Source organism: Ambystoma mexicanum, chromosome 3q (genome assembly GCF_040938575.1).
Source record: "Ambystoma mexicanum isolate Mex_15411 chromosome 3q, UKY_AmexF1_1, whole genome shotgun sequence".
Lineage (NCBI taxonomy): Eukaryota > Metazoa > Chordata > Amphibia > Caudata > Ambystomatidae > Ambystoma > Ambystoma mexicanum.
In genome coordinates, this window is record NC_090926.1 from 594082153 (window position 1) to 594094643 (window position 12491).

The 12491-nt window shown below is 46.1% G+C and overlaps 2 protein-coding genes across 3 annotated transcripts in view; one reads left to right on the top strand and one right to left on the bottom strand.

Annotated features, from left to right (window-relative positions):
- CHADL (chondroadherin like) overlaps positions 1–12491 on the bottom strand; it is a 372075-nt gene that overhangs the window by 161767 nt on the left and 197817 nt on the right. The window lies entirely within an intron of this gene.
- HEBP1 (heme binding protein 1) overlaps positions 1–12491 on the top strand; it is a 93174-nt gene that overhangs the window by 24795 nt on the left and 55888 nt on the right. For both annotated transcript variants that reach the window (XM_069654437.1, XM_069654436.1), the window contains exons 3-4: positions 451–589; positions 9176–9356. In XM_069654437.1, coding sequence (XP_069510538.1) covers positions 451–589; positions 9176–9356 — 320 coding nt within the window. The remainder of the gene's footprint in view (positions 1–450; positions 590–9175; positions 9357–12491) is intronic.

The window sequence follows — 12491 nt, forward strand, 5'->3', positions numbered from 1 at the left end:
ATACAAGGATCAGTTGTACATTGAGTGGGGTGTAAGTCATGACTGAGCCGCAGTGAGAGATCCCCCACTCCCCCCCACATAGATCTGTCAGGTGCAGCTTTGTTCACAAACTAAAAAGATCTAGATGGTCTACCACATTCCCTGTGATTGGGCTACTCATTACTATGCCCCTCTCGGGCGGGGGCAGGGAGGTGGTCAGCCAGTGTGTCCTCAATAGTTGTCCCCTCTCTATGCGTTACTTTCCCCCAAATAGTGTTGCTTCCATGAGCACATAGAGGCACCAGAGTGTATCTTTGGCCATTCCCTGCTTCCCACTCAGTGGGGTGGAGGGGTCCCTTTCCTTTCTATTCCCCAGTGATTGTGTTCCTTCCTCTCCTGCATCCCCCCATCCCACAGTCTTCACTGCACTTTCTATCCCTGAGGTATATTAACTTCCTCTCTGCCCCGCAGGATGGTGTGACATTCGAGGAGCGGGTGCATGATGGTGGACACTATGCTACTGTGGAGGTGACTGGGAAACCCTTTGACGAGGCTTCAAAAGAAGCGGTGCTCCAGCTCTTGAAGTACGTGGGTGGCAGCAACTCTAAAGGTGAGCATTTCCCCTGCAATCCATCCGAGTATGGAGGGCCTGCATCTGTGGACATGGGGAGCAAAGGACCTTCTAGAGGCCTTTCAACCACACCCCTATCCGCATGTCCCATTAATTTGGAACAATTCAGTGAACTGGTGTGAGCTGCGTTGAGCCTGGCACTTGGTCCTGTCCTTGCACCTGATACATTCAACACTAGCAATCCTTTCTTGCAGACCCAGGGGTCCTCTCTAGCACCTCGATCACAAGACGATTTACCCTATTCTTGGGTAGATGTTTCCAAGTCTCACCATGCCAATCTAGTAGCGCCACATTTTCCTTTTTTCTTTTTTTTTATTATATATCTACTGTATGTCAGATCACCTTGATCAATGTTCATCTCTACATCAGTAAGGCTTCATAGAAAGTCCAGTGACCTGTGGTGTTCAGTGATAGGGATGGGACACAGGAATCGAAAAGAGTGCGGAGGGAGATGAAGCACAGAGACATGTGGGTATGTTATAGATGAGCAGCTGATGAAGATAGGACATAGGCGGCCTTTACGCGCTGGGCTCTGCTCCCTGATGTCCACGGCTGGGTCGGCGTCCCACAACCTCGCCAGCAGAGGCACAGTGCCTTTACTGCTGGTCCTAGCAGCGCAGCACACTGAAGAGTGGTGGTTTCCTTGCAGAATCTGATTCTTGTGCTTATCTGTCCTTAGTTCACCATGTTCTACCTGGTGCCCGCAGATGAGGGCTGTTGGGAGGCGGTAAGCGTTCTGTGTGAAGAGCACACTGCCTGATTCCAGAGTAGAACACCCGCTCTTGCACAGAGATAGGAGTTCACGGAGCTCATGCAGGAAAAGGAGAGCCTTCCCACACCAGTCCAGATCTGATCTGATCGGATCTGTAGTGTAGTGGACCAGGTGAGCAAGGTGAGGCAAAGATTTGTCCAGTTGCATGAGTGGCACACATGAAGACCTCCAAGAAGCCTTTGGTAATATGAAGAGTCGGGCATAAAACTGGGACACAAGTTAGCCATATATTTGGTTATTGAAAACAAAAGGATTAGGTAAAGGCCTCCATGGCCCTGCTCTAAGAGGAATGTCCTTATTTAAAACCAGAAACTAAGGATCGGTCTGTGTCAGGATGTCTGAATCAACACTGCCCTTGTATCTAAAAGTTCTATTCTGATTGTCACATTATAAGGTGAAAATGGAAATGTCTTTAACCATAGGCAATTGCAAAAAGAGTTTGTATGGGAAAATGAACAGCTCCAACACAAGTTCTCCAAGGTCAAAGAGCCTTGGTTCCAGCGGATGGCTCCCTTCCCATGGATTCGTCCTCAGAAAAAACGATTCTTTGTCTAACAGTTCTTGGTGTCTTTCTTGGCCCACAACAGTACTGTTATTTATGAGGCTGCTTAGCCTTGTAGTTTAAAATGTTCCTTCTTGTCTGGTAAATACAGTTCTAAATCGTTTCTGTAGATTTGCAACTGCCTGGTATTACTCCCTGCCAGGACTCCTTATTCACACGTTGTTCCTCTTTTACTTCGACGTGCATACCCCTTTTGGTATAATAGATCACATTTTTGCATTTCATACATTCATATATTGATGGGGTTCTTATTCACAATATGCTTTCTTGTTTTTCAATCAGTCTCTTTACTTTCTCTCCTTCGGTGGCTTTACTTTTTTATAGTTTGTTGTGTTTTATTACTTGTATTGCGCACCAGACCCATAGGTATTAGGGCGCATTGCATAAGATCACTCATTGCTGGGTTACATATAGAAATATACATTTATATCAGGCAATTAGATTACATACAGGCAAATTATATACATACATAGGATGCAGACTATGGGCTGAAAGCAGGCACATAGGATCTAGGGCGTAGTTCAAATGTAGTAGTATGAAAGTGAATTAAACAGTCGGTAAGGTGGCCAGTGTTAGCAAATTTACAGTATAGTGGGCCGGTAGTGTAAGTGTCATAGGTCGATCTAGTGGTCAGCATCTTTAAGCAGCAATATTAAGCTCCAACGGAATTTTTGTATGAATGCTCACCTCTAAGTGGGGAGGTTAGTGAATTCCACAGTTGGGCCACCTTGACCGGGAAACTGCTGCCTCCCACTCTGGCCAACTTAAATCTAGGGATCAAGAGGCAGTTAGTATTAGAGAGTCTGGTTGTTCTAGTCGCAGGTTTTGTGGTAATTCTATCTGAAAGGTAGCGCGGTGCCGCATTGTTCATGCATTTATGTGTAAGAGAGGCAACTTTTAGTTTAATTTTGTCGTAAGTGGACAGCCAGTTATTGGCTCTTCTTGTCTCAGATATGTGTTCTCTCCTTGCAATTCCAAGAGCTGCTCTAAGGGCATTGTTTTGCAAGAGTTGGATTTTCTTTATAGTTTGTTTGTTGGCTCCTATGTACAAGGCATTGCAATAGTCGAGCTTGGATAAGATAAGTGCTTTGGCAAGGGTAATGCAACTAGTGTTAGAGAGGAAAGCTTTGCCTGCTCTGATCAGTTTGCAGGTGTATGCCGTGGCTGAGGCCATAGCGTTCACCTGTTTGTTGAACGAGAGAGTAGAGTCCAGGTAAAACCCCAAGGTTTTTACCTCCTTAGCAACGGTAATGATATTATGGTCTATGTTAAAGGCTGAGTAATTGGGACTCTGTTTTTGGAGGGTTGATGGTGTACCCGGGATGATGATCTCTGTCTTGTCATCATTCAGGCATAGTCCATGGGTGGCCATCCATGCCTGAATGATGAGATATACCCTATTCACCAAGGCCATATTCTTGTCGTAATCACCACTAAGAGGTAGGAGGATCTGAGTATCATCTGCATAATTCGTGTAGGTGATACCCAGACGATCGAAAAGGGGCTTGGGACACTCCGCAAGTGATAGGGTCAGCTGCCGCCATAGGTGGGAAGACTCTGATTGCTTAGAAATGATTGTATCCACGCTATGGCTTCTGTTGAAGTATGCCGCCAAGTCCAAATGACTGTGTAAGACCCGATGATCGACCAAGTCAAAAGCAGCCGATGGGTCCAAGAGGAGAAGAAGGGCTTATTTCCCTTTGTCCCTAAATTCATCAATCTGGGCCTTCAAGTCTATTAGTGCAGTTTTTGTCCCATGCTGAGGGCGAAAACCTGAGTGCTTGCTCCTAATAGAGAGTTGGATTCGAAGTATTTTTGGCTTTGTGAATAGGCCATTTTGTCTAAGATTTTCAGGAGAAATGGCACTAGGTCGGTAGTTAATAGGAATCGGGGGTCTAGAGTCTGTTTTTGCAGGGTAATGGGAGCACCCGTGATTCCTTAAGGTTAGATGGGATGGTGTTAGACGTGAATGATGCGTTGATGTGTTTTGTAATAAAGGGGGCCAAGTCTCTGCCCGCATCCATTATAAGTTGAGCAGGGCATTGGTCACCATGACAATTAGAGGGTTTGAGTGATAATATAGTCTTTTCAGTCCCGAGTATATTGATCTTAGAGAATTTAAAGCTGGGAGGTAAGATCGTGTTATTGAATGGATCTAGTGGGGTTTTAGTGGGCGTATTGCTGCTTAATAAGGCTTTTGTCTTAGCAATGTTTACTTGTAGAGTTGTGACTTTATTTGCTAATGATTGCTGTATATTCGAACACCAGAGTTTATCCTATATACAGTTGTCCGGCAAAGGGATGGGCGCTTCTAACTCTTTGAGGATGACAAAGAGTTCTTTCATACTTGAATTCCCTTGGGATATTCTGGCATTAAGTTTCACGTTTGGCTAAGAGAATTTCATTTTTGTATAGTGCTGTGATGGTGCTGAGATTAATTTCCAGGATATCTCGCATTGCCATTTTTTTTAGTACGTAGTTTTTTTAAATATGGTGTATACCAGGAGTTCAGATGGACCTTGGGTTTGCTTTGTCTTAATTTGAGTGGTGCTATTGAGTCTAGGGAGGTGGTCATGATATGATTATATTCATTGACCAATGCGTCAGGTCCCACATTTTCCAGGATAGCATTCAGTGTCGGGAGGATGAGTGGGAGTAGGTTGTCACAGGTCATGTTCTTTTTATTTCGGGTTGGAATAGGTGGGGCTGGCGATACAGGCATGGAGATGGGTTTTTCGGTGTTTAAGGTGAAGGTTATGAGGTGGTGGTCCGACCATCTCTGAGGTGATATGGAGGGGATCATGGCATTGCAATTGTGGTCTGCCACCCAGTCCAATGTTCTTCCTTTAACATGTGAAGGGTGGAGCACTTTTTGGGTGAAGCCTTGTTCCAATAGGATATTTGCCACAATTGATGCATGTGTCTTTTTAGGGTCATTATATCCTAGGTTAAGGTCTCCTAGTAGTGAGACTTCAGAGGAGTTTTTTAAGTTGTTGGATACAATATTGGATATGTCGTCCTCAAACGTTCCAATAAGGCCTGGAGGTCTAAATATCAGATGGCTCGTCAATGTCTGGGAGCGGTTTATGTTGAGCTTGGCTGTCAAATTCTCGCAGGTTTTGATATCAGGGGTAGGCACTAGTCTAATCGGTAGATTGTCTCTAGCTAGGAGTGCGATACATCCTCCGCGAGTATCAACTCTGTCAGATCTTAAGATGGTGTATCCATTGGGAATTGCTAATGAAAGGGTTGGTCCTGCGGCGGCATGAAGCCAAGATTCAGCGATCGCTAGGAATTAGTTAGAAATAGTTCGTATTTGGTGCAGTCACCAAAATGCCCCGGGGTCCCCACTATGCTTTGGTTAATTTACCAGCTCTTGTTGGTGGTCTTGGTCCGTGCTCACGTGACAAAGTCGTACCGCCTGCTTTCCACTCTGGACTGCTCTTGTGTTATTCCAGCGCGGCTTTGCCTCAGCACACCTGCCTTGATCCCGGTCCCGGAAGGTGAAATGCTGCTTTCTTCAGTCGATGAACGCCTAGGAATCTTCCAATTTCTCCTGGCGTGTCTGTGGCGCATCCTGTCCTCGCAGCATTTCTCTTATCCCTTGCTGGCGAGCTGCTCAGCTCTGCCACAGCGGTTGGTGCTTCACAAGTCTCGTGGCGAGGTTTCCCAAACAGCAGCAGCCTCCTAAGAATTTGCTTTCACTCTTTAAATCTCCTGCACACAGGTGCTGTCCAAAACTGGATTGCACATTGAGCTTGTGGCTCCTTCTGTTCTGGATTGTTCTTTCCTTCTTCCTCGTCCCAGTATTTGGGTGATTGTGGTAAAAGGAGTCCATTGGTGTCAGTTTATGCAGAATACTCGGCAAGTCACTTTCAACCGTTTGAATGAGAAGTCGGTTCTATATGGTGAATAATTGGAACTCAAAAAGGTGGTCTTGGAGCTTCCACATTTTAGACCAGTGATAGAAGTTTGGTCTATATTTTCCCAACAAGGTGGTGTAGATGTATGGCAGGCAATAGGCAATGAGGGTATTTGGTATAAAGGAGTCATCTTCATGGGGGAAAATGAGGGAGGGGGTACCATTTCTCATCTAAAGAAGCCATGGCATCTCCCCCCCCCCCCCCCCCATTATAGCCGCCCCTCAGGCCAGGTAGAGGCTATCCCCTGGCTTCCGCTGGGAGATCAGTGAGGATCACAGTAACAGTGTCTAGTAAAGTGAAGCAGTTTGACAATAAAACGCTTGTATTATTGAGGAAGGCTTTTGGCCTTCCATTGACGTATGGGGAGAAGAGGAGACTGACCCTGCTACTGTTCTGGTAGTACTGGCTGATAAAGCACTGTGGGGGGCGAGGAGTAGTAGAATCCACAAATAGCCTGCCACAACAAGGGAGTAACAAGGCTTTCAAATTGGGTAATTCAGAAACGCATGCACAGAAACGATGGAGAATTTTAGAAGGCCGGAGGAACATCATTTGTGGTGTGGTTTAGTCGAGATTTTGTGTGGCCACCTGTGTGAATGAGTAAGTTTTGCATATTCTGTACTCCCTTCAACTTTTTAGGGAGAGATGGCCACGATGAGACAATGCCCCTTATTGGTTGGCGGGGGTCGGTTTGGAGTTGCTCTGTTTGATACGTGCCCTTCCTGGTGCATTGGGGGGGCCTTGGAACTGGTCTTCCATCAGAGATTTATTTGTTCTTCTTTTTAGTGACTGCCGATACACCAGGATTTGCCTAAGTCTACACTCACCCGCATTCTTACTTAACCCCTAGATTTATCTGGGCCTACCTGTATTTAAATAAATACTTTATTTTTTACAATACATAGTGTTTCAGTGTTTCTTTGGATCATTTGTATTACAATTTCACTTTTACTGTATCTACTGCCCTCTCTCCCTCCTAAAATCAGCCTGGCTGCTCTGTCTACGCTACCCCGAACTCAGGTGGTACAGCCTTATACTAAGAGTGGAATCTTGTACTGCCTCAGTAGAATGGTTTTGCTAGGCCCTTAACTGGACTTCAGAAAAACTGTCCTAGCACCCTTATTGGTTGGCGGGGGTCAGTTTGGAGTCGCTCTGTTTGATACGTGCCCTTCCTGGTGCATTGGGGGGCCTTGGAACTGGGCTTCCATCAGAGATTATTTGTTCTTCTTCTTTTTAGTGACTGCCGATACACCAGGATTTGCCTAAGTCTACACTCACCCGCATCAGTGACTTTCAAAGTTGTGCTGAACGTGCGAACCTAGAAAATGCAGTTTGATTTTATTTTTTTAAGTTCAATAAAAAAGGAATGAATTCGCACTTCTATTGCCACAGAGTGAGTATAGGATACACTGAAATAACGTGGGGAAAAGAAGCAAGCAGCAAATCGACATTTAGGGGAACAAACTGAAACCTGGAAGGAGGGAAAGAGACACGAAAGGGGGCGTAGACGCAGTGGAGAAGAAGAGAATAATAATTTTTGTTCCGCTATGGCACTTAGAAGCTGAAGGAATCTGCTATTAAGTGCTGTAATCAGAAGGGGGAGTCCTTTGTCCTTGCTGTGGGTTTCAAACTTGTGGAGTGCAGGCTGGCCCTATATCTGAGGTGAAGTCTATGCTATCCACCTAGACCGAGGAAGACACTGAACGTATGGGAAGGGGGAGCAGGGATGGGTTAGGTGGGGGGAAAGGAGAACGGAGACAGAATGGAGCCAGAAACTTGGGGCCTGATTCACAGAAGTGTTTTAAAATGGCGGAATGCCATTGAAAAACCCTCTGCGAATCATGCCTTTAGGCTGACGCAGGGAGGGCATTTCAGTTAAATTATAAATATGTGAGGACACGATGCCCCTGGTTAAACAGTACTTGCTTTGACCCAATTACAGAGTCTTTGCCCCTATCGTTGCATTGCATTTTGATCTACCACCTTCATTTTGTGACAGAGTAACGGATTTTAGCAGTACTAACCATGAGTTGGAAATGCAATGCTTTGCACCTGTATCCAAAACATTCTGCAATGCTTTCTCCTTTGCCCCACAACACTGAAATAGCCATCTTCCATAGGAGGATGTCGTGTTGCCACCTCTCTCCTTGTTCCCTCTCCTAGCCCTGCCAATAATTAAAAATGATTGTGGGGGGAAGGGTATTTCTTCCTGCAGCCTGGTACCCAGCTTCCAGCCCTCCTGTGCTGACCATCTATAAAGTCTATTGGTGGTCTTTTTCTCACTGACCGACATTGAAGTGCATTGTGATTTATTGAGGCAATATCCCCCAAGGTGGTGGACCGACCAACGGCCTGCATCCCAAGTTAAAGGCTTGAGTGCAGCAAAGGTCCCTTAACAAGGGCAGCTGTGCCATTACTGATGGGGCCGGCCAACCACCGACAGACATAGTGCCATTAGGACCTGTTTACCTATCTACACAGGTGCTAATGGTGTTTAACTTTTGAAGCGAGGCCCGACGCAGTTCAGTCCTGTTGGACAGGAAGTCCATTTTCAGTGGATGACGCTGGACGTCAACATTGATAACTGGATTCCTGGATGACAGCTTTGTGTGGCGCTGGGCCATGGTTCAAAGGTACTTTTTCTTATTAGAACTTGCGTAGGAAGCTACGCGGCTGCGATGAGCTGAGCTGAGGTGGGAGAGGGAGTGAGGAAGGGGGAGCTGGCTGTGTAGGCAGCTCAGAGTGCAGGCTTGTACCATACAGTACAGTCTGCGTCTTGTGCCTCCTGATTGCCTGGCGCCTCCCTGCAGGGTGCTAATGTATAAGGTTTCTCTTCTTTTAGTCTGTGGGATTCAGCAGACCCCCTTTGGCTTGCTGGCTTCTCCTGTCTGGAAAACGGATGGGTATTTAGCTTTATCAAATCCTCCACTCGCAGAAGTGCGCTTGGAGGTCAGTGGAGAATCCAGGCACATAAGTGGGAGAAAGCTGAAAAGGGTGTGACATCTGTTGCCAATCCCTAGGTTGATGCGATCAGAACAGGCTTTGGGGGGGCCCTTCTGCACCACACAATTCCCATAGATTGGTTTGCCTGCTTGTTTCTGCACTAAGCCTTCCTTTGAACAACTCCACCCCCATGCACCTCTCATTAACCTCCCTTCTGCACCTATGATTGCAAATAGACATGTGGTTGGTCCAGAAGGTAGTATCTTCTCTGTATGTGGTGTCTTCCTCTGTTCCAAGGTTGAAATGGCTGTGTAACTGGGATTGTATAGGGCAAAGCAGCCTGATATTTTCTTTTTCTCTCACAGGCCTAGGGATGGGTATGACTGCCCCAGTCTCAATCACTGCCTACCCACAGGAGGATGGGGGTCTACAGCCACGAGTGAAGGTGCTCCTGCGGATTCCCAGCCAGTACCAAGATGACCCTCCAGTCCCCACCGATGAGGCAATCAAACTAGAGGAGCGGGCGGGCATGACTGTGTACTCCACGTAAGGACGAGATTCATTGAAGAGGGTATTTATGCACTGAACACAAGGAGGATGGCATTGGGATAGAGTAGCAGGAGATCCAACTAAATGCTTAGCATGAGGCGGATGGTATCAAAATGAACAGGAGAGTGAGTGCCTAACCGTGCTATCAATCTAAGCCATGCGCAGAGCTAGAAGTGCAAGTGTGTCCCATGTGTTACTGTAAGTTAGGCAGAAGGTATCACTATTGAGGAGTGTGATAGAGAACCAGAGTGTGCAACGTTGGTAAGATACCTGCTGCACATGCAGCTCTGGTTGGCTGGATTCACTGACTTGCCATACAAACTTGACCCACCAACCCCCCTCAATCTTATGATGCTGGGGCTGAGCAGTCGCCAACGGGGTGAGGAGAGGGTAGGTGGGGGCAGATGAGACCTGGCCCCTACCAAGTTTAATTTCTGGTAAGGATACCTAGCCCAGCTTGGTATTGGGGTAGAGCAAAGTCCTTGGGTCGAGGTGTGGCCCTCTAGAGTAAACCAAAGGGTCGCTCTCGCTCTGAGCAAATTTATAGAAGGCAAGGGGGGAAAAACTCCTGTGACAAATCTGTAGCCGGGAACCCTTGCACACCCCATCCCATTTTGTGGCAGACAATTGAGAAGGAGTCCTGGCTTCAGAAAGAAGTAAATGCTCTATATTTGTTGGTGAACATTTGCTCAAGGCCAGTTTGTTTGAAATTTTATATTTTGGATCCTCGCAAATAAAACTTGTGGGATGGGGTGGGGGGGGCACCACCTCTCCACCATAATTGAATACCTAAACCCAACGCCCATATATTGAGAAAATGTGTTAAATTTAGACAAATACATCTCAGTTTTTCAAACTGATATGAAGAAAGAAAAACCTCATAGGGTCCAGTGTAAAGAATTAACAAAATAAAATGCCTTGAACAATCTATTGGATGCTTACGTTTTAGATCCATCTATGAGAATACAGTGCTGCTGCATGTGTTTTTATTTTCTTTGTGTTTTTTAATACTGTCCCCTTGGAAAATCAAACTCCCTTCTGGAATCAAATCTTTTTATAGTTTCTAGGTATTCAGGTGGTTCCATTGCTTTATACAAGCGAAATATAGTTATAAAATTCCATTACCATCTTAACATATGCTAACAGTCTCAAAACTCGCACTTGAAATTGAGTGCCACACAGACAGAGAATGACTTATAAGCTGAGACAACACAAATGAAGAGACCTTTACTATTTGTTTAAGAGGGGTGGGGAAGAGAAATCATTTGTATACAGAGCCCACACAAGAGAAGAGACCATGCGGAGAGACACATAAGTTTCAAGAGAACATTAACAGCGAGATGCTGGGAATGAGGGCGTGTACTACTACCAGCGATAAGAGGAATCGAATGTGAACAAGCACCCAGATTGATTACTCTTGGGGCCATCTACTCTCTCACAGTGAGTTCCGTTTTTTTCTGGAAATGCGATTGCTTCGAGAATTACGGCGTGCTTCAGTTTTCCACGCAAAACATTTCGAAATTGCCTCGTCCTCGACTCCTACTACTCCGAAGACTGGTTTCAAAAAGTGCCTAGATTGCGGCGTCCAAATGTCCATCACGGACCCGCGCAAAATATGCATCTTGTGCCTAGGCGTTCAACACAAGACCGCCGACTGTTGATTCTGTTAGCCGATGACCGGTAAGGCCTTTAAAAGAGTGAAAAGCTAAACTGTCAGTGGTGTGAGAAACCTGAGGGTATTCTCCCTAACCAGCCAGCAAATCCCAACCCTAGGGGTGGATGTAAGAGCGAGCTAATCACCTGGAAAAGGGAATCCGAGTCTCTGCTCAGCAAAGACCCCAGGTGAGACACAGTATTATACCGAGGAAGACAAGACCTCTGAAGCCTTTATAGGCTATATGATATCTACCTCGCTTCCTCCGAGTGAATCCCTCCAGCTGAGAACCAACAATCCCTCCGTGTATATAGCCAAGCCACTAAGATTACAAACCTCAAACACCCCAACTCCGAGAATCTTCCTTTTCCCAATATTCCCGAATCGAATGACCCCCTCCATATCCCGCAAATCCCCCACGAACCCAAACCCTGTTACATTCAAAAAACGCAACTCCCGGAGTTTCCTATCCGAACACACTGTCATTCTTCTCCACATTCCTCTGATTATGGTTTTTCACACCCCCAGTCTTTTTTTGGATCAAACACAATCTTGATTTTTCCCCACAAACCGCCCCCCGTTTATTTTCACCAATACTACTGGTCATGCCAGTTTGTTCCATTTTAAACCCCCCCCCCCCTCCCCTTTCTGACATTTTTCTATGACATGCCTGACATGTCCCAACCCAAGGGTCAGGCAATTGAGCAGAAAAACACACACACAGAACCCCTTCATCCACCTCTCCTCCCCCCCTCACTCCCCGGGTGCAAGCTTGACACTGCAGTTCAAGAGGAGGAGAAAGACCAAGCTTACCGAGAGGGTGACAGGGCAAGGTTGCTTCTCTCCTTTTCTGACCAAGGTTCGTGAGCCCTCTGCAGAAGGCATCATAAGACTGCGAACAATAGCCAGTGTAAGTTGCAGCAGAGGTCTACAGTACACGAGACCCTCCTCTGCTAATTACCAAGCCGGGGAGAAGCGCTTGACTCCGAGGAGAAAGAAAGCCACTCAGCCTTCACGCATTGTTCTTGAGAGGCTGAGATACAAGGATTGGGACCTCCCGGATGACTTAATAGTGATTTTGCTTTCGGCCAAAAGGCCAGCAACAAAACCCTTATACTGCTGCCGTTGGAACAAGTTCTGGTGTGGGGGAGAAAGAGGTGGACCCTTTTCAATGTGATAACACCTACAATGTTATATCTACTACATTGGCAAATCTGGGGCTCCAGACTGGAACAATCCAGGGTTATCTAGCAGCGCTTTCCATATTCAAGTGCCCCCTTCAAAATCTTAACTCAATTTCTTAAAAGACTCATGAATGTGTTTCATCCTACACCTTTTCAAATCCCTACTTGGGACCTTCATTTTGTTTTAAAGTTTTTGATATGTGCGCCTTTCGAGCCACTCCATTCCTGCCCTTTAAGGTTACTTACTTACAAAACTGTTTTGTTAGCAATAACATCAGCCTGCAGGGTGAGTGG